We start from the raw sequence: 21,264 nt of genomic DNA, 5'->3' as shown, positions 1-21,264 counted from the left end.
GGGCACACAGGGGCATAGAGGAGGACACAAGGGGAACACACAGGGGCATAGAGGAGGACACAAGGGGGACACAGGGGCATAGAGGAGGACACAAGGGGGACACACAGGGGCATAGAGGGGGACACACAGGGGCATAGAGGAGGACACAAGGGGGACACAGGGGCATAGAGGAGGACACAAGGGGGACACACAGGGGCATAGAGGAGGACACAAGGGGGACACACAGGGGCATAGAGGAGGGCACAAGGGGGGCACACAGGGGCATAGAGGAGGACACAAGGGGAACACACGGGGGCATAGAGGAGGACACAAGGGGGACACAGGGGCATAGAGGAGGACACAAGGGGGACACACAGGGGCATAGAGGGGGACACACAGGGGCATAGAGGAGGACACAAGGGGGACACACAGGGGCATAGAGGAGGACACAAGGGGGACACACAGGGGCATAGAGGAGGACACAAGGGGGGCACACAGGGGCATAGAGGAGGACACAAGGGGAACACACAGGGGCATAGAGGAGGACACAAGGGGGACACACAGGGGCATAGAGGGGGACACACAGGGGCATAGAGGAGGACACAAGGGGGACACACAGGGGCATAGAGGAGGACACAAGGGGGACAGAGAGCAACACAGGAGGATACAAGGGGACAGAGGTACAAGGGTCATCATAATCCACAAGATCCCCCTTCACCCTGGATGCACCCGTTTTAGTATATATTTTTCCCCTGGTTTTTGTTCTCTAAGCCTAGGTGCATCTTATGGTCAGGAGAGTCATATAGTCCGAAAAATAGGGGTAATCTACTTTTTAGTACTTTTTCAATTGTAAAATGCTGAAAAGTTGTTCTAAACCAGGGGTCTCAAACTCAATTCACCTGGGGGGCCGCAGGAGGCAAAGTCAGGATGAGGCTGGGCCGCATAAGTAATTTCACAATCGCGGCGCATCGCCGCCTCTGCCCGCCCCTCTCACTCTTCCTTCACAGAGAGGGGCTGGAAGTGGCGGCGATTGACGTCAGGAGGGGCAGAGCTGAAGCTGAAAGCTCTGCCCCTTCCAGGAAATGCCGGCGGATTGCCCCCCCGGGCGATTTGGGGGCTCTGCATCCCTCGTTTAGCGGCGGGGATGCGTCGTATTACTTGGGAGCACTGAAGCGAACTATAAGGAAGCTTTTGCCGGCGAGGGCCACAAAATATTGTATCGAGGGCCGCAAATGGCCCGCGGGCCGCGAGTTTGAGACCCCTGTTCTAAACAGTAGATGAAAAATGATCTCCAAGGAGAAAACTTAGGAGATAAAGAGAGTTGAATAGGGGCCTATAACCCACTTGCAATTACCTTTTTCCTGAGTTTTCTCACAGGTGATATGTTAACAACTTGTCAATAAAATGCTTTTGAAACCACAAGTAAGAAAATACTCAAATGACAAAAGAAACTAGAGAAGCTGGCACTTCATGCAGGCAGTGCGTATATAGAAAAAGCTGGTTGTTCACTAACCTGCGCTCTCGGTAAGGATACATATCCAATTAGTCCTAGAGAAAGAAGCCGGGCACTAGGTTCCAGTACAAAATCTTCACAGCTTTATTTCCCACATAGGGTTAAACACATGGCAGACAGACAAGGCAATGGGGGGAGAGGAGGGAGACACTGTGGCCTGACAGCCGTTTCACGGTAGGTACCGCTTCTTCAGAGGCTTGTGCAGAGTGACCTCATTTTGATAGTACTTTTTCACCTACTTTCTGATACTTTTGATACTTTTTTCAATTGCAAAGGGCTAAGGGCTCTTTCACACTTGCGGCGATTTTGTGCGTTAACGCAAACGGCTAACGTTTGCGTTAACCAAGGTAAAATGAAAGTCCTTAGACTTTCATTTTACCTTTCACACCCGACGCTGCGTTTCGATGCGTTGCGATTCCGACGCACACGGGCGCAGTTTTTCACCCAACGCACCCGCGAGCCAGTGTTTTCCGTCGGGTTTCATTACTAGTTACCGCCGCTGATTGCCTCGCACCGCAGATACCCAACGACACGCCGCAGGCAGACAACGCTCCTGCTCGCGTTGTCTGATGTGAAAGAGCCCTAAGAAATGTTTTAAATACAAGATGAAAATAAATTTCCTAGGAAAAAATTTAGGAGAAAAAAGGTGAATTGCATACGAGCCTATGACTGTTAGGGATGGTCAATGAGATGCCAATAATTCTGTGTTGATGCAAATGTTATGCAAATTTACCCATGTTTGAAAGGGGACAATCAGATGTTACATTTGACTGGCCCATTTCCAAGCTGCATGAATGTGCATAAACTTAGCAACAACTCAGAATTGTTAGCAATTTATCGAGGATGCCTGATCACTGTCCTAGGGATTAGAATGCAAGCTCCTCCAAGGACAGTCAGTGACATCACTATGTATTCTGTAAAGTGCTGCAGAAGATGTCAGTGCTATATAGATACATAATAATCAGGGAGAGTTCTAGACTTTTTGCTGCCTGAGGCAAACTTGTGAAGTTGCGCCCCCCCCCCCCCTTTTGATTTGGAATGATCGCACAGCACCCGACAATTTACTCTGCTTCATTTAATGTTCTCACATGACATGCTGCAGCTCAACACAATAGCACACTGGCTGGCTGTGAGTCTGTGACAAACAAACTGCTCACCCTCAGCCGCTCTTTTCCTCCTCAGTCAGGACAGCAGTGCCACCTCCTCCCTTCTGCTGTGCAAATCAAATGAAACAATGCTCCTCTCCTGCCTCCCCCCTCCTCACTCACTGTCAGACTCCTCACACAGCACAACAAGCTGCTTTTCCCCAATGATGACCTCTTCACCTCGGTCTCCTCTCGCTTGTTCTAGTGTAAACACACAGTACAAACATGCTGCTCCTGTAACCTCTGCGCCTGATGCAAATGTTTCACTTTGCTTCATGAGAGAACCTGCCCTGATAATAGTAATATGGTAGGACATTAGACTATAACTATAGTAGGGATTAGATTGCGAGCTCCTCAGAGGACAGTCAGTGACATGACTATGTACTCTGTAAAGTGCTGTAGGAGATGTCAGTGCTATATAAATACATAATAATAATATGGTAGGACAATAGACTATGGCTATGGCTGGCATTAGATTGTGAGGTCCTCTGAGGACGGTCAGTGACATGACAATGCACTCTGTAAGGTGCTGCAGAAGCTGTCAATGCTACATAATCATTACATGGTACTATGACTATGGTAGGATTAGTTTGTGAGCTCCTCTGAGGACAGTCAGTGACATGACTATGTACTCTGTAAAGTGCTGCAGATGTCAGTGCGATATAAATAATAATAATATGGTGGGACATTAAAGTATGTCTATGGTAGAGATTAGATTGTGAGCTCCTCTGAGGACAGTCAGTGACATGACTATGTACTCTGTAAAGTGACTATGTACTCTGTAAAGCGCAACGGAAAATGTCAGCGGTATATAAATACATAATGATAATAATTGAGCAAAAACAGTATTTTTTTTTTTACAAACCTACCTTATGCACAACTGCATCGTTCATTGAAAATATTCTATAAAATGTCTATAAAAACAAACCCCTCTCCCTGAACTTGCAATCTGAAGGTTAAAGAGCTCGTTGTTAGAATCAGAACAGAACATAGAGTTGAATAATTTGAAGCTGGATTCTGGAGGGAGAGGATAAAAGATGGGTTTGTCTCTCTTATGAGGTTAGACAGGAAGATTACGGATGGGGATGAACAACGATGATGTGCAGGAAATACCGATCAGAGATTTGTTCCGATTTGCCTGCTGGGATTCTGACGAGACACCTCTGACGAGAAAAGAGTTAACGTCTTCTTTGAAGCGCTGTGTCAGGAAGGGGAGTCAAGTGATTCCGTGTCAGACTCTGATGTTAGTTTTTGAGGTGACTTTGCGGCACGTCACGTTGACAATGGCTCCCGCGGGCTTCTCGAAAAGCTTCATTGTAGATCAACACAGCTGATGCGCACTTGCTGTAGGATTGCCTGGGGGCGTCCTGTAGGATTGGTTTGTTCGGAGATCAAACAGCAGTGCCTGACCCGGCATACCTGTAGGTACAGATAAAACAGCAACGATTCATCAGTATGGCTCTGCTGTATGGAGGGGGGGAGGCAAAATCCAGCTTCAGGATTAAGGATATTATTCTAGATTTACTATGTTAAATGTTGAACAGAGGCGCTAAAATAGAGTAAAATAGAGTAAAATTACTTTAAAAGGGAAGTAGTGATGGACTTACCTCCCCACTCAGACTAAAACATTCGATGTTCAACAGAAACATTATTTAATCAAAAACTCCACACAATGCAACACGTTTCACAGGTACTCACCCGCTTCATCAGGCAATAAAAGCGAGCTACTGTATTAGCTTTCTTACCCCGCAAAGTGGAGCCACTTTGCCTCTATTCAACGTTTAACATAGTATTCGAGTCCAGAGTCCACCCCTGGTGGAGGTGTGCTTCCCCTATGCTTGTGTTCTTCTACAGAGAACAACTTCTTAAAGGGAACTTTAACTCACCTGTAAAAAAAAGTTTCTCTTACCTGGGGCTTCTACCAGCTCCCTGCAGTCGTCCTGTGCCCTCGATGTCTTGGAATGATGCTTCGATCCCCCACAGCGGCTAAGTTTCGTTTTCAAACCACTGAGCCTGCGTCCTCGCTCTCGCTGACGTCGCTGTCCCCATCCTGTGCGTGTGCAGGAAGGGAAAGTTTGTACTGCGCATGCGCAGGACAGCGACATAGGCGAGAGCAAGGATGCGCACGGCCTGTTCCACGCAGGCGCAGTGCCGAAAATGAAACGTAGCCGCTACTGGGGACTGGAGCATCGTTCCAGATTGCCGAGGGCACAGGATGGCTGCAGGGGGCTGGTAGAGGCCCCAGGCAATTGAAACTCTTTTTTTCCAGGTGAGTTAAGGTTCTCTTTATCCCGAGTGGGGTTGGGTCTAATCTCCCCACCTGCTGTTACAGTAGTTGTCTTAGTGGTAACCCACCTTTGTAAGTATCAATTCTCTGGATCATTGTTGACCAGAATTGCGCTAACATACTACACTATTAGGGGCTCTTGACTGTTCCTTTTGTCTTTCAAATATTCTAGATTTGGATACAATTGAATAATGTGGAAATATAACCTCTCTGATAGACACTTATTATTGACTATGTTCCCATCTCAGAGCAGCATCCTCCACAAGACAACCTAGGCAAAAGCTGGAGATTTGGGCGCCAGAGAGAAGTGGAAGTTTTAGGCGTCCCCACATACGGCCATACAAATATCATTTATAACAGGAAATTTGAGCTTAAAATTTTAGATATTTAGTTTTCTATAAACAATGTTTAGTGTTTTGTGTAGCGGGTTTATGAGGGCTCGTTTATGGTTAGACATCCATGGGGAGCTTTAAGGTAAGGCGTTTGGAGAGGGCGCTTACGGTTAGGCGTAGAGGGGGGGTAAAGTTAGTCATGAGCAGAGGGGTTGGTTAAGGTTAGGATTGGCAGGAGGGGGGGTTAGGTATTGGCATGGGGGGGGGGTTAGAGTTAGGTATTGGATGGGGGGGTTAGGCATGTGTAGATAGAGGGTACAATGGGAGAATAGGGTTAGGTTTAGCTGTAGTAAAATGTCGGTATCATTTACCAATATTTTACTATTTTAATTTGCACTTCATAATTGTAGAATATTCTACTAGCCAATATTTAAGGCAGACAAATTCCTGGTCGTCCTTTTTGCATGTAGACACTTAGTCAACTGCCTGGGGAATACCCTCCCCCAAGTAACTGCCTAAAAAGAAGCCCCCCCCCCCCCCCCCCCCGTCTCATGCCTAACCCAACTGTAAGTGGTGCCTACACTTAATCCCACCACTTTATGCCTAACATGCCCCCTCCCGTCCCGTGTAAGTATTCCCCCTGAGGACAGTCAGTGACGTGACTATGTACTCTGCAAAGTGCTTCAGAAGGTGTCAGTGCTATATAAATACATAATAATATGGTAGGACATTAGATTATGACTATGGTAGGGATTAGATTGTGAGCTCCTCTGAGGACTGTCAGTAACATGACTATGTACTCTGTAAAGTGCTTCAGCCCAAGTTACCAAGTACTGCTTATTTAAGGTGGCCAGCAATGCTTCCCCCCTCCCTCCCCTTGTAGAGTTTAGGTGGCCAGAGATGTTTCCCTCCTTCCCTTGTAGTACATAGTTGGCCAGGTGTTTCTACCCTCCCTCCTCCACAGCAGCACCACAACCAGTCACTCACCTTTCCACTTGCCTTCAGTCTAGAAGCTTCCTCTTCCCCTTTGTCATCATACTCTGGTCTATATCTGTCTATGCAGCCAGCATCTTTCACATGTGATTTGCTGACACGTTACTGGGGAATCACATGATAGGAAACCCCGGCTGCAGAGACAAATACACAGAAACAGATGATGACAAGAGGGAAGAGGAAGCTTCAGCGCTGGAGGCGAGTGGAGAGGTGAGTGACTGTCTCCATGTGCCGGCTGCCCCACACTCAATGGAAGTGTTCTGGGTGTGCTATTGGATAGCTAGGAGGTGCTAAGGTCAAAATGACTGTCTAAAAGATGGAGGGGTGTTAGAGTTAAATACTTGTCCTGGCGTCATCCCTCCAAGCAGGTGATCACTCCCCCTCTCCTTGGAGTTGGGCCTGGACGATTTTCTTTTTTCAAAGTGCCTGCCATGTGTCTGGCCACGCCCATCTCCTGTGCCAAGGCCTGCCACCAGCTCCTTGCATTGCGGCCTATGGTGGTCCTCAAATCAACTTGCGCCTATTTTACCTGCTGCTCCGCAGCCCTCCACTCTGCAAGGTATTGTAGAATAAATTACTAAATACGGGAGAAGGTGACATCAAAAAGTTACTTTTATGTAAACTTTAGAGCCATTACTAAGAATATGCCGTCACCAACTACAGCCAGGCTATGATTTCCTTCAGAGACCGGATCACATGTCTATCCGGAATGACACGCAAAGGGCGTCATCTGCAGTCGCAGAGGCCACACGATCGCCTCCTGTTCTCTTAGGTGTTCTCGCATCCTCCCTTGATCTCAGGCACGGCTTCCAGATCTCTTCAAATATTTATTAGACTGCAAAAGAGGGCCGTGAGTGCTTTCATACCATTTCCCTAGTCAAGGGGAGCGAGCGGGAGCGGGACTATCTTATAGAGGCTTTGGCAATACAGAAGCCGTGGTTGCTAGGCAACTGGATGGAGAGCACTTGTGAAGTTGGAATTTTCCCATACTCTTGAAGACCGGCGAAGGCTTGAATGTGGTCTTTATGAAATAAAAAAAAAAAGAGAAAAGAAGAAGAAAAAAAAAACTTGCGGGGCCACCCGGGACCAGGTCTAGAGCTTTTAAAATGGGGTTTTTGTATCTAATTAGTGGCACTACAGAGATTTATGACAAACACCTGTTTTATCTCGGCATAGGTCAGTTATGAAGCCAACTCAGATCCACTTGTGTCTACACACTCCAAATTTTAATCACCCGCCGGCAGTGGGTTTAACCCCTTCCTGCCACCTGCCTGGATCACTTATCTTTGTTCTGCAGATTCCGCCTGTTAGGAAGCCGATAAAGTTATTAAGGGTTGGCCTCGGCATTGAAGTTCTTTACATAATATGCTGCGTGCCATGCGAATACTCATCATTAAGCTCGATATCTAGCTTTTGTGGCCCTAGTGTTGAAGCCTGCGAAGATTAACTCAGGGAAGAGAGAACGGCATTTGTTCAAGCTCTACTTCAAGGTCGTGTCGTTTTAACTCAGTATTGCATGGAATATACCATAACTTGGGGTACTCTTAAAGCAGACTTGAACTCAGAACTTCGTCTCTGCTCTAAAAGATACGCAACAGCATAATACCCTTTAAAGAAAAACACTTCTTTGCTGCAGCTGATACAGATTTTGCAATAAATCTGTACTGTGTCTACTTCCTGCTTTCATGGAAGCAGACATAGGGTTAACAAAGTAGCTGCTCTGCCGAGGCAGCAAGCTGACACAGCTGAGAGATCAAGGTACACTTGTGATTCATCACAGATGAGTGGGAATTAGACAAGCTAAACTCTCTAAATACATACAGGGTGCATTTCTCTCTGTTTTCCTTCTGTCCTGTGTAAGAGTTCAGGTACCTCCAGTGTGAAAAGACAAAGCCTGTCAAGCCTTGCTCTGTCCTATGGTGCGTACACATGCACTACATCCGGCAACGATGGGTCCGCCGGACCCTCCCGCTGGGCAGACGTTCCGCCAACAGTAGCACATGTGTATGCGCTGTCAGCGCTGAGCGGAACGTTCAGAAACAGCCTTATCAGTCTGCCTGACAGACTGTACACACGCACTACTGTCGGCAGAACGCCCGCCCAGCGGGAGGGTCTGACGGACCCATCGGTCATTGCGGTAGTGCGTGTGTACGCTGCAGGATCAGGATAGTGTTGTGTCTCAGGGTTAATTACTTACCTGATGTGATCTAATGGGGACACGGCTAAAGGAAGCTCTCACTCTCCTGCTACTCTTTGCCTTGCTGAGAGATTAACTCTTTGTAGCTGGCACTGCAGCTTAGAAAATGGCTATCGGTATGAGGATCTGCTATAGCTGAAGTGCTGCTCACAAAGAATTAATCTCCCACCAGCAGAGAGAGAGAGGAGGAGGGCGGGGTCCTGCCTTAACTCGCCCTTCTCCCTTCCTGCAAAGACTAGACTGTAGTAGGGACATTAGATTATAAGCTCTTTGATGTGACAGTTAGTGACCAGAGATGGCTATTGAGATGCTGGGTTATAGGCAAATTTCATGCAAAATGCAGCCTGGAATTATTAGGAAGTGTCTTTCATTTGACCAGTTGGCCCAAATTTGCATGCAAACTGTTCACTTCATGAATGTATAACTGTACACGTATAACTGTAGGGTGGCCTGAATAAAGTACTGTGAATACCTCTGATGTAATCACTTGCTCTCCGGGAGGCTCTTTTCTGGAGGTTTGCTTTCCCCATTCTGCCGCTCGCTGCTCTTCTGGGACAGACGGGTGGACATGGTGGCCGCTGTCGCCACCGCCTTGAAGCTCCGCTTGCGCTTCTGGACGTTCTGCTCGGGGTGGAAGAGGATGACGTAAACCTTGGGCACATACAGCATTCCAAGGGAGACGGAAGCACTCAGGCTCATCGATACTGTCAAGGTGGTGGTCTGGATATAGATCTAAGTGAACGAGGCAAAAGAAGATCATTTGAATTCACGGGCTTGAAGGTGGGACACGGAGAACAGTGAAATGGCTCCAACCAATGGGAAGACACTGGATAACAGATCAAGTATGCAACCGACATGGCCTGTAGGATGGGGTAGATGGAGATGACTTTAAACACAAGACTTTATAGGCCACAGCATCATGAGCATGAGCATCCATTGCGATGGTCGTGAGACATGGAGTGTGATGGACTCCCAATGAAAAGGACAATGAAATGAACGTAAGGAATGTTGAAGTCCTGGTCGTGCTCTTCACCTTCTCAGCAGACTGTGCCGTACCAAAGAAAATTGGGACGAAGGCCAACCAGACAATACAAGTAGTGTACATAGTGAAACCAATTGGTTTTGCCTCATTGAAGTTCTCAGGCACTCCACGGGCCTTCACCGCATATACAGTACAGGTGACCATGAGAAGAATTGAGTACATTAAGCAGCTGACAAGGGACAAATCGGACATGTCACATTTCAGTACCCCCCTAGCCATTTCTGGGTTGGGTGTTCGCTGCTCCTCATAGTCAATCACGCTGTGTGGAGGCAGCACTGCTAACCAGACAGCTGTGCCCACCAGCTGTACGGAAATGAGGGTGAAGGTGATGACCAGTTGAGAGGCTGGGCTGATGAAACGAGGAGGTGTCACTGAGCGTTTTCCCTGTTCAAAAATACGATAGATCCTGTTCGTTTTGGTGAGGAGGGCAGCGTAGGAAATGCACATGCCAAGACCCAAGAACAGCCTTCGAAGAGCGCAAACAGCCACACCAGGCTCAGCCATCATCAGGAAGGTAATGGCATACATTAAGAAGAGTCCTGTGAGCAGGACATAACTTAGTTCTCGTCCTGATGCCCTTACAATTGGTGTATCGTTAAAGCGTACCAATGTACCCACCACAAACAGGGTACTGAGAATTCCTAGAATTGACAGGAAGAGTGGCAGAATGGCCCACGCTGAATGCCACTCCAGTTTGACAATGGGTGTTGGACGGCATGCAGTTCGATTAAGATTGGGCCTCATGTCGAAGGGACAAGCCTGGCAGTTGAGGTCATCCAGTTGGAATTGGTATCCATCACATAATTCGCAATGCCAGCAGCATGGTACACCTTTTACCATCTTCTTCCTCTCTCCTGGCTGGCAGGGAAGGCTGCAAACAGAGGATGGAATGTCCAGTTGTCCCCCAGACCACTGCATCTCCTCAACCTGTGACCACAGAATGCAAACAACAAATATCGACCCATATTAGAATATTCTACAGTGTAGCTGATATATACATACTTTTAAAGACAGTTAAAATAAGGAGAGAAAGTAATAGCAGAGATGAAGGAAGACTGAAAGTACAAGGTTTAAAGGAAGTAAGGAAATGCAGTGGAGAAGTAGTAATGTGAGAGGTGGAAAAAAGACGAAACAAGTTATATTTGCACCACAATCTTTTTCCCTCAGCACAAAGGAAACTAGTGACCACAAGAACTACATACTCGTAAGGATGAAGGCAGCCAATTCAAAACACAAAATAGACCACTGGTACCAGTACCTGTGAAATGCATTGCTTGTAAATACTTTCCAGTACTACTGGTGTTTTTGTTGTCAGGACAGGAGAGGTAAGAGATTACCTTTAATTCTTATATTAACTATTGTAAGTTTATATATATTTTTACGCTTGGGTGCCTCCATCCTTACGAGTATTGAGATGAACCTCCTTTCAGGTAATAGTTTTTAATTCCCTAAAAACTACGAACTCAGGAGAGCAACCATCCAGCTTCCAGCAGGACCTGGAACACCGAGTGGGGATGGTTAATTTCCAGCTGACTTATAAGATGGTTACAGAGATTTGCAACCCACTATTGTGTGTGGCTGTATATACTTACAACTTCCCATTTATTAACGACACTACACCATTGGACACCTGTCCTCTCTGCTTACCTAGGTATTCTTGAGTGCAAGCAGGGATGAGCAGAAACTACGCCAGTGCGAATTTACGCATCGTAGTTCGCATCTATGCATCGTAGTTCATAGGTGAGGTTTCAAAACTACGCTTACGAATTTACGCATAGCGAAGTACCGCTACGCGTAGCTTACAACCACTATGCGTAGTTAACATGTGTATTGCGTAGTGAACTACGAATGCGTTACTTGCGGCTAATTTTCCACATGTGATTGTATGCTTACAAATTTACGCATTGCAAAGGGGAATGTACGCATAGAAGAGTTCCCAGTCTCAGCATTAAAGAGGAATTAATGCGTAACATTTTCTGCATAAGGATCCGCATACACTACGCTTCGCACTACGCGTAATTGCGTATTTTAACGCATAGTCTACCAAAGGCATACGAAGCGAATATTTGATTTCAAAGCCATACTAATTGCGTAAAACTATGCGTAGTTCCAGCGTAGCGAAGTCGACTGACTACGACCATCCCTGAGTGCAAGGTCACTACAAGGATCACCAAAACCCTCTTACTACATAATGTGTGTGTGTGTGTGGGTTGGGGGGGGGGGGGGGGATAGGGAGAAGTTGGTAAGATAGAGGGGAAGAAAGTAGGAAAGAGGACAAGAGGGTAAGGAAGTCAAAAGAGTGGGAACAAATTAAGAGGGACAAAACAAAAAGGAAGACATGAAGAACAAAGAACAACAAAGAGGAGATGGAAAAAATGGAAGTAATAGGCAAAGAAATGTAGAGGGGGGAAGTGGAAGGGTAAAAAGGTGGGTATTGAAGAAATGAAAGAAGTAAAGTAAGAAGTAATGGGAGGAATAGAAAGTGGAATGGAAGGATTAAAGAGAAACTGGACAGAAGTCGAAACAGCGGGAGAATGAAAGGCAAGATCGGATAAGGAAGGAAGACATGTAAAGAAAAGAAGTTTTAAAGTATGGATGTGAAGAGGAAAGAAGAATGGGAAAGGGTTCATGATGACGTGATGGAAGAGAGGAAGGACGCATGGAAAGAAATGAAAGCAAAAAAATGAGGCCGAAACTGGACGGAACTAAGGAAGAAGAAATGGGAAAGGGAAACTAAGAAAGGGAAAGAAACGAGTAAGGCTGAGGAAAAAAGAAGAGTTGAAAAGGGGAAGGAGAAGAAAACAGAGGAGACATGATATAATGAGACAAAAGCGAAGCGAATGGAGGAGGTGATACTGGACTGCATGGGACAAGGGAAGTAGAAGAGATCAGACAAAGAAAATTGCAGAGAAAAGAGAAAGGTCCCTGTCAAATTAAAATCAAGCTTGTGTAAACATTGCCAAGGCAATCCACAAAAACTTAAAAAAACAAATTCTACTTAACCTTTTAGCAGTCAATTTATTGTAAGTGCTCCAGGCCAATTTATATTAGCACATGTTTTTAATGTCTTATTTATTAAATTTTCTTGCTTCTAAATAGTACTGCAGTATTGTGCATTTATAGCCACTTGTAACCGGGGGAGGGGGAGGGGGCGGTGAGAACTTCTGCTTTCAGTTTCTATATTTTCTGCTAGTAAAGAGAGATCCAAACATTCCAGGAATTTACAGCACAACCAGTTCTGCCAGCTGACGTCAAAAGCAGTGCACTTATCTCAAACGAGATAACTCTATTGAAGCTGCTAATAGGTTAATATATAACATACAGCTATTTTAACAGACTGTTGTGGAAGGGATCATCTGTGCACAGCCATGCAATTCCATATCATTTCAGCTACCCCAATCATTCTCACATTGAGTTTCAAATCCTCCGTCCACTGTCCAATCACTTTGTAGTAGGGAGCAGAACCGTTGGTCATCTGATACTGGAAAATGTCATAACGTCCCGGTGCATCGCCATTTTCATTGAACATCACCGGCGTCCCGGCACTTCCTGAAAGATGAGATAAGAACAAAAGCGGAGATCGAAAAGGTTCAGTAGGGAAGAGGGGTGCTAAAGAAGAGTTCCTCACAGCAGGTCTACAACATAACTCCCCTTACCATTGAAGTTTACTCTTCGTATATACTGTAGCAGCAGTCGCCCATCCATAGGATCCATCTTATCACAGACTCCGATACTTCCAGAACAAAGTTCGCTGTGCATAATGTGTAGAGCATGAGCCATCGCATACACAGCATCGATGACAAACTGGACCTTCCCCTCCTGCTCATAAGGGGAGTCTCTACCTATCCTCTCCTCTCCTGCAACAGACATTAAAAGAAACATCACAGCCTAATACAGGTACGATATAGCCATTGGATTATTAATCCAACCAATGAAAACCCAAGTCTACCCAAAACTTCTTTTAGTTTAAGGTAGAGAATAGAAAGGTTACAGAGTTTACTAATTAGTCACCACTGTCCATGAGGCAGAAATGTGCTTACTTTCTCTCCCTGTGACACCAAGGGCTCAAATTTAACCACTTCACCCACAAAGGGGTTTTTACCCTATCGGACCAGAGCAATTTTCACCTGTGAGCACTCCTCCCTATTCACCAATAACTTTATTACTACTTATCAAAACAAAATAATCTATACCTTGTTTTTTTTTGCCACCCATTAGACTTTCTTTGGAAAGTACATTTTGCTAAGAATTATTTTATACTAAATGAATTTTAACAGGAATAATACTAAAAAATTGAAAAAAAAATTTTTTTTAGCCAATATAGTTTTAAAATAAAACAAGCTACCGTAATTAAAACCCATGTATTTTATTTGTCAAGGTTATTACAACATTTAAACTATATCCCTATCACGATATATGGCTACAATATATTATTTGGAACTATAGGTGTAAATTTTCTCCGTTTTTTTTTGTGTGTGTCCGGTCCATAATTACATGTATTAAAATAACAGTAACATACCCTCATAAAATATATATATATATATATATATATATATACATATATATATATATATATATATATATATATATATATATATATATATGTATATATATATATATAAAAAGCTGAGTCCCTAAGGCAACTATTTATGTAATTTTTTTTCTTTGTGTGTGTGTTTGGGGGGTTGGGGGGGGGGGGGGGTTGGAGGAGTTGGGCTTTGGGAGTGAAAGGGATTAATTTAAAAAAAATGTTTAATTACAATGTACGGTGTGTGTGTGTGTAATTTTAATTTGTCACCACTAGATGTCACTGGAAACACTATCCTGTTTACCAGGAAGAGTTCACTTTTTTTTTTTTTTACATTATATTAGCTTCTTACTACTTCCTGTATGATGAATGGGCATGCCCATTCATTGTAGGCATTGCGATTGGTTAGGGGAACGCTTGTTCTCCATTCCCCATTTGCGGATCTCCGTGCCCCAATAGGTATGAGCGGGGGGTGGGGGGTGGCTGCTCGCTTGCATGGCAGCAGGGTGGGCAACGTATTAAAATATCCTGGAGCCGTTAGGAGGCTCCAGCAGGACAATTTAATGCAGCAGCTTGCCTCTAAGTGGTTTAAGGATACCCGAGGTGACATGTCACATGATGAGAGAAACATGTATATGTACAGTGCCTAGCACACTAATAACTATGCTGTGTTCCTTTTTTTTTCTTTCTTTGCCTGAAAGAGTTAAAAACCAGGTATGCAAATGACAGTTTTTGTCCAGGTGAAGACCGGGTTGGACTATAGTGTAACCCTCACTGAAAAGGAATTACAGCCATAAAACACTTTCCTGGCTGTAAATGGCTTCTGAGAGCAGAAAGCACATAAAAACAATCAATAGTTCATAGATTTTAGCTCTGGCATACGTAAATGCATGTGTCATTGAGCATAGACAATGAAACAGTAAAAACTTAAAAGCTTATGGTTAGGGATTGGTCGGAACTTACTGAATTCTGCATCCATCAAAAATTCCCCACTAGGCCTGCCATGGACCCTATTATCGCTGCCGCACCGCACACCGGGCCCCCCATTGTTATGGGCCCTATAGCAGCTGCTATGGTGATCGCTACAACACTGAGATTAATATTGTAAACAAAATTAGCAATTTTATTCATTAATTATATTCAGTAAGGTGCATCTTTGAGGAGCAATACAGGGAAATAATTAGTAGATAAGTCGCATTGCATTCCTGAGCCAATATTGGACCCCATCTAATCCTACCAGTGCATTTCCTTCTGGTATCCTCTGGTGCTGAGGCAGATCTGGTCAGTTTGCACTTAAAATCATCCTCCCAAAATTCTGCGAACCAGATGTTTCGCCTGTTGTTTTCCAGGGTTCGGCTCATAAAGTACTGGTCAAATCCTAAAACAGATTGAGGTAGAAGTGACTCGTTAAGAATATCAGCTCTGGTGATCAAAAACATTAACGACGGACCTACTCACCATCAATAGAAGCCCTTTTTGGTAGGATAGTTACAGCCCCTTCTGCAATTTCTTCCAGCCCCAGAACGGGGGAAGTCTTGGAGCCCCAGCTGTCAGACCCCACCCATAAGAAGTGTCCTGTATGGTTGGCTCGTTGGGCTGCTTCAAGAACTTGCCTAGAAGAAAATAACAAATGCAAAAAGGCAATCAGCAGCAAACTGATGAATAAATACAGAGCTGTTTTTAGGCATGGACAAACCAGGCAGATGCTTGAGGGAGCACCAAGGAGCTATTCTCAGCAGACTGCGCATAATGAAATTCTTATACACAAATGCTAGTTCCATTAAGACGTGGTGAATGGTAATTTTAACCAGAGTTGTGGGGATACGAAAGTAAGGAGTACAAAAATCATCCGACTCCTCGGTTTATGAAGCCACCGACTCCAGGTCCCCAAAATTGCTCTGACTCCTCCACTCTGACTCCACAGCCCTGATTGTAACAACTAAATGGGCACTACTGATAACATAACAAAGGTTGCCCGAATAGCATAACAATGAATGGCAGTTACTGTTCCTGAGCTAATTAAAGGGAACTAAGCTCCACTTTTTTCTGCAGTTTGTTTCTAATAGCTATAGGAGCTGCCATGTGCTCCCCTCCTCTTCTAGCTGCCCATTATTAACCAGTAGGGCTGCTCAAATCCGGATTCGGGAGTTACCCGGATAGTTGCTATCCGGATATCACCCAGTAAACATGTGCGGGGTGGGCGGGGGGGTCAATCTTACCTGTCTGACGTCTTCTTCGTCCGTCCCTCGGCCCCTCCCATGATGCGCTCCACGCACATCACGTGATTACAAACACTTCCTCCTTCAACCCGGAAGGAGGAAGTGTTTGTAATCACGTGACCGCAGCTTGGACCGCATCGTGGGAGGCGCCGAGGAACGGACCGAAGAAGACGTCAGACAGGTAAGATTGACCCCGCCGCCCACCCCGCACAGGACTAGAACTATCCGGATGTCTCCCGGATCCGGATTTGAGCAGCCCTGTTAACCAGGGGAAGGTGCAAAGATAGCATATGTGGCTTCTGTAAAGTCTTTGAAGCCTAGTGTCCTATCTCTTCATCCCCACCCCTGCCGATGAAAGCGTTTGTTTTCTCTCTCCTAATGCGTGCAATAAAATAATTACATCAGTCCTTATCAGCCTGAAATATCTGCAGTCGGGCAGGCCTCGGAAGTAGGGTAATAAAAGCCTCTGCTAAACTTTGAAATGTAAAAAGAAGTAAAATTACTTTTTTTTAAAGAGTAACTGTCAGGCTGCAAAAGCTAATTTAAACCTCTATTCTCCTGTGTTAAACAGTTTAGAAGCAAGCCAAAAAGGCAATACTGAAGTTAAAAATCTCTCTTACTTTTGATGTGTGCTGACAGCAAGGCTCTGTATTCCCAAGCTCTTAAAAGGACGAGAGGCCGCATAACATACTGCAAAGCATTCTGGGGCCCTCCCCTCGGCTGCTAGTGAGAAGTTACAGGATCAAGTTACAACAGCATGTAACTCAGTCCAGCGCACAGCACTGATAAATCTCTGGGCAGAGTACACTGCAGGAGTCCACTATTGTTCCTAGCCACATGGCTAATTAATATTCACTGCACAGTAGTGTTATTCAGTACGGGCTTTTTTGTGAGTGGAATCATCAGGAAGCAGGGAGGACATGACGACACATTTGGCTTCATAGGAGACAGACAAACATGGAACCTGCCATGAGCTGTCAGGAGCATCAATCTCTGCATATACTATATAAAAATTCTGTGAAATCCAAACGTGGACAGTGAAATGCATATGTAATGTAAGTACAGCCAATATTTAGCTACTGATATATGTGTTTATTTTCTCTGAGACCTTATACCTAACAGCTCCTCTTTAAATGAGCCACATTATTGGCATGTATTTTTAATGTGCTTTTGAGATGCCTTGGGTGCTAAAATGGAGCTTGGTTCACTTTAAGCTGTAATTCTTTTGATTTGACCTGTATTGATTATTGCAACTCTTTTGGATTTCCAGAACAATATTCCAACTTGTAAGAACCCAGGCTTCACACAAACAGTATATTTTTAAAAAGATTTTTTAAAAAATGGCTACACACCCCAAATTGAAAATTTACAAGATTTCAACAATAAAATCTATTTTCTAACTTATAATAATAAATAGCAGCCTTTTTTTCAGCTGCATGATGACAAATATAAAATATTTTACATTTAATGGAGGAGCCCCTCCCTTCCTTTCATATTGTCGGGACAATTCGGCAGACTGGTGGAGTAGGTGGTGTTAATGGCTGCCACCTGTATAACCCTAGTTATGAAAAGAGAAGGGTGAAAAGCATGCATTGAAATGCTCATAGGCTTGAAAGAGTGTTTATGTATCTTTGTATGTGTCACAGTGGTGCAACTAAATATTTTGAATTAAAAAAAATGTTTGGTTTAGGTCCACTTTATTGAGGACCACAGTCTTTTCGCCCCTTAAGGACCAGAGCCTTTTTTTCCATTCAGACCACTGCAGCTTTCACGGTTTATACAACCTACCACCTAAATGAATTTTACCTCCTTTTCTTGTCACTAATACAGCTTTCTTTTGGTGCTATTTGATTGCTGCTGCGAGTTTTACTTTTTATTATATTCATCAAAAAAGACATGAATTTTGTAAAAAAAATGACTTTTTTAACTTTCTGTGCTGATATCTTTCAAATAAAGTAAGATTTCCTATACATTTGAGCACGAAAGTTATTCTGCTACATGTCTTTGATAAAAAAAGAACCATTCAGTGTATATTTATTGGATTGGGTAAAAGTTATAGCGTTTGCAAACTATGGTGCCAAAAGTGAATTTTCCCATTTGGAAGCATCTCTGACTTTTCTGACACCCTGTCATGTTTCTTGAGGTGCTAAAATTCCAGGATAGTATAAATACCCCCCAAATGACCCCATTTTGGAAAGAAGACATCCCAAAGTATTCACTAAGATTCATGGTGAGTTCATAGAAGATTTTATTTTTTGTCACAAGTTAGCGGAAAATGACACTTTGTGACAAAAAAAAAAAGTTTCCATTTCTTCTAACTTGCGACAAAAAAAATGAAATCTGCCACGGACTCACTATGCTCCTCTCTGAATACCTTGAAGGGTCTACTTTCCAAAATGGGGTCATTTGTGGGGTGTGTTCACTGTCCTGGCATTTTGGGGGGTGCCTTATTGTAAGCACCCCTGTAAAGCCAAAAGATGCTCATTGGACTTTGGGCCCCTTAGCGCAGTTAGGCTGCAAAAAAGTGCCACACATGTGGTATTGCCGTACTCAGGAGAAGTAGTATAATGTGTTTTGGGGTGTATTTTTACACATACCCATGCTGGGTGGGAGAAATATCTCCGTAAATGACAATTTTTAGATTTTTTTTTTTACACACAATTGTCTATTTACAGAGATATTTCTCCCACTCAGCATGGGTATGTGTAAAAATACACCCCAAAACACATTATACTACTTCTCCTGAGTACGGCGATACCACATGTGTGGCACTTTTTTGCACCCTAACTGCGCTAAGGGGCCCAAAGTCCAATGAGTACCTTTAGGATTTCACAGGTCATTTTGCGACATTTGGTTTCAAAGGGGCAGGTTAGGGGCTGATTGATGGGTGGCAGTGACAGGGGGTGATTGATAGGTGATTGACAGGTGATCAGTGGGTTTTTACAGGGAAGAACAGATGTAAATAATGCACTGGCGAATTGATAAGGGGGGGTCTGAGGGCAATCTGAGCCTGTGGGCGGGTGATTGGGTGCCCGCAAGGGGCAGATTAGGGTCTAATCTGATGGGTAACAGTGACAGGGGGTGATAGGGGGTGATTGATGGGTAATTAGTGGGTGTTTAGAGGAGAGAACAGATGTAAACACTGCACTTGGGAGGTGATCTGATGTCGGATCTGCGGGCGATCTATTGGTGTGGGTGGGTGATCAGATTGCCCGCAAGGGGCAGGTTAAGGGCTGATTGATGGGTGGCAGTGACAGGGGGTGATTGATGGGTGGCAGTGACAGGGGGTGATTGATAGGTGATTGACAGGTGATCAGTGGGTTATTACAGGGAAGAACAGATGTAAATAATGCACTGGCGAATTGATAAGGGGGGGAAGTCTGAGGGCAATCTGAGCGTGTGGGCAGGTGATTGGGTGCCCGCAAGGGGAAGATTAGGGTCTAATCTGATGGGTAACAGTGACAGGTGGTGATAGGGGGTGATTGATGGGTAATTAGTGGGTGTCTTTTGCAGTCTCCCAAGAGGTTTTCTTCCAAGTTTGCCCTGTATTTGGCTCCATCCATCTTCCCATCAGCTCTGGCCAGCTTCCCTGTCCCTGTTGAAGAGATGCACCCCCCCCCCCCCCCCCCCCTAGCATGATGCTGCCACCACCATATTTGACAGCGGGGATGGTGTGTTCAGAGTGATGTGCAGTGTTAGCTTTCTGCCACACATAGCATTTTGCATTTTGGCCAAAAAGTTCCATTTTGGTCTCATCTGACCAGAGCACCTTCTTCCACATGGTTGCTGTGTCCCCCACATGGCTTGTGGCAAACTGCAAACGGGACTTCTTATGCTTTCTGTTAACAATGCCTTTCTTCTTGTCACTCTTCCATAAAGGCCAACTTTGTACAGTGCATGACTAATAGTTGTCCTATGGACAGAGTCTCCCACCTGAGCTGTAGATCTCTGCAGCTCGTCCATAGTCATCATGGGCCTCTTGACTGCATTTCTGATCAGCGCTCTCCTTGTTCGGCCTGTGAGTTTAGGTGGATGGCCTTGTCTTGGTAGGTTTACAGTTGTGCCATACTCCTTCCATTTCTGAATGATCGCTTGAACATTGAGATGTTCAAGGCTTTGGAAATCTTTTTGCAGCCTAAGCCTGCTTTAAATTTCTCAATAACTTGATCCCTGACCTGTCTTGGACCTGTCTTGTGTGTTCTTTGGATTTCACGGTGTTGTTGCTCCCAATATTCTCTTAGACAACCTCTGAGCGAACACGGTAAATCCAGCGCTGGACACTTGGGCGCTGAAGTTGCTTTTAAAACAATAATTCGGCTTCCAGCAATTGCTGGAAGCCGAATTATTTCATTCCCCCACTATCCATGTCGGCCAGGAGGGGGAATAGTAATTAACACGGCCCGGACTTGTGCAGCAGCAGGATCAGCCATATACTGGCTGTGTCCTGCGCCCAAGTCTCCGGCGCCGTTCTCTCTCGTACGCCCTCTGAGGCCCTCACAGAGCAGCTGTATTTGTACTGACATTAGATTACACACAGGTGCACTCTATTTAGTCATTAGCACTCATCAGGCAATGTCTATAGGCAACTGACTGCACTCAGATCAAAGGGGGCCGAATAATTATGCACACCCCACTTTGCAATTATTTATTTGTAAAAAATGTTTGGAATCATGTATGATTTTCGTTCCATTTCTCACGTGTACACCACTTTGTGTTGGTCTTTCATGTGGAATTCCAATAAAATTGATTCATCTTTGTGGCAGTAATATGACAAAATGTGGAAAACTTCAAGGGGGCAGAATACTTTTGCAACCCACTGTACCAGCCGCCATATTGCCCCTTACATACTCCACACCCTGTAGAATATATACCCCAACCCCTCTATACCCTTCCTTTATTCCCACAATTCCTGCCCCCCACCCCCTTCCCCATATTAATGCTTTGTTTTGCTTTGGCAATGCTAAATGTATTTGGTCCTGCCAATAAAGCTTTTTTGGATTTGGATATATGGAGGCTTTTGCCATGAAGT

At 44.7% G+C, this 21,264-nt stretch overlaps 1 protein-coding gene across 4 annotated transcripts in view; it reads right to left on the bottom strand.

The window, feature by feature from the left end:
* Positions 1 to 377: 377 nt before the first annotated feature.
* LOC137527750 (metabotropic glutamate receptor 6-like) overlaps positions 378 to 21,264 on the bottom strand; it is an 89,637-nt gene continuing 68,750 nt past the window's right edge. For 3 of the 4 annotated variants that reach the window (XM_068248621.1, XM_068248619.1, XM_068248620.1), the window contains exons 5-11: positions 15,475 to 15,629; positions 15,254 to 15,394; positions 13,145 to 13,345; positions 12,898 to 13,037; positions 9,480 to 10,415; positions 8,919 to 9,178; positions 379 to 4,056 (exon numbers count right to left, since the gene is read on the bottom strand). In XM_068248621.1, the coding sequence (XP_068104722.1) occupies positions 8,930 to 9,178; positions 9,480 to 10,415; positions 12,898 to 13,037; positions 13,145 to 13,345; positions 15,254 to 15,394; positions 15,475 to 15,629 (1,822 nt within the window). In that variant the 3' untranslated portion in view covers positions 379 to 4,056; positions 8,919 to 8,929. Of the gene's footprint in view, positions 4,057 to 8,918; positions 9,179 to 9,479; positions 10,416 to 12,897; positions 13,038 to 13,144; positions 13,346 to 15,253; positions 15,395 to 15,474; positions 15,630 to 21,264 lie in introns of all 4 variants that reach the window. The other variant, XM_068248618.1, reaches the window with a different exon arrangement.

This window comes from Hyperolius riggenbachi, chromosome 8 (assembly GCF_040937935.1).
Source record: "Hyperolius riggenbachi isolate aHypRig1 chromosome 8, aHypRig1.pri, whole genome shotgun sequence".
Classification (NCBI taxonomy): domain Eukaryota; kingdom Metazoa; phylum Chordata; class Amphibia; order Anura; family Hyperoliidae; genus Hyperolius; species Hyperolius riggenbachi.
Note: the sequence above shows the minus strand (reverse complement) of the source record. Positions and strands in the feature narration are given on the sequence as shown.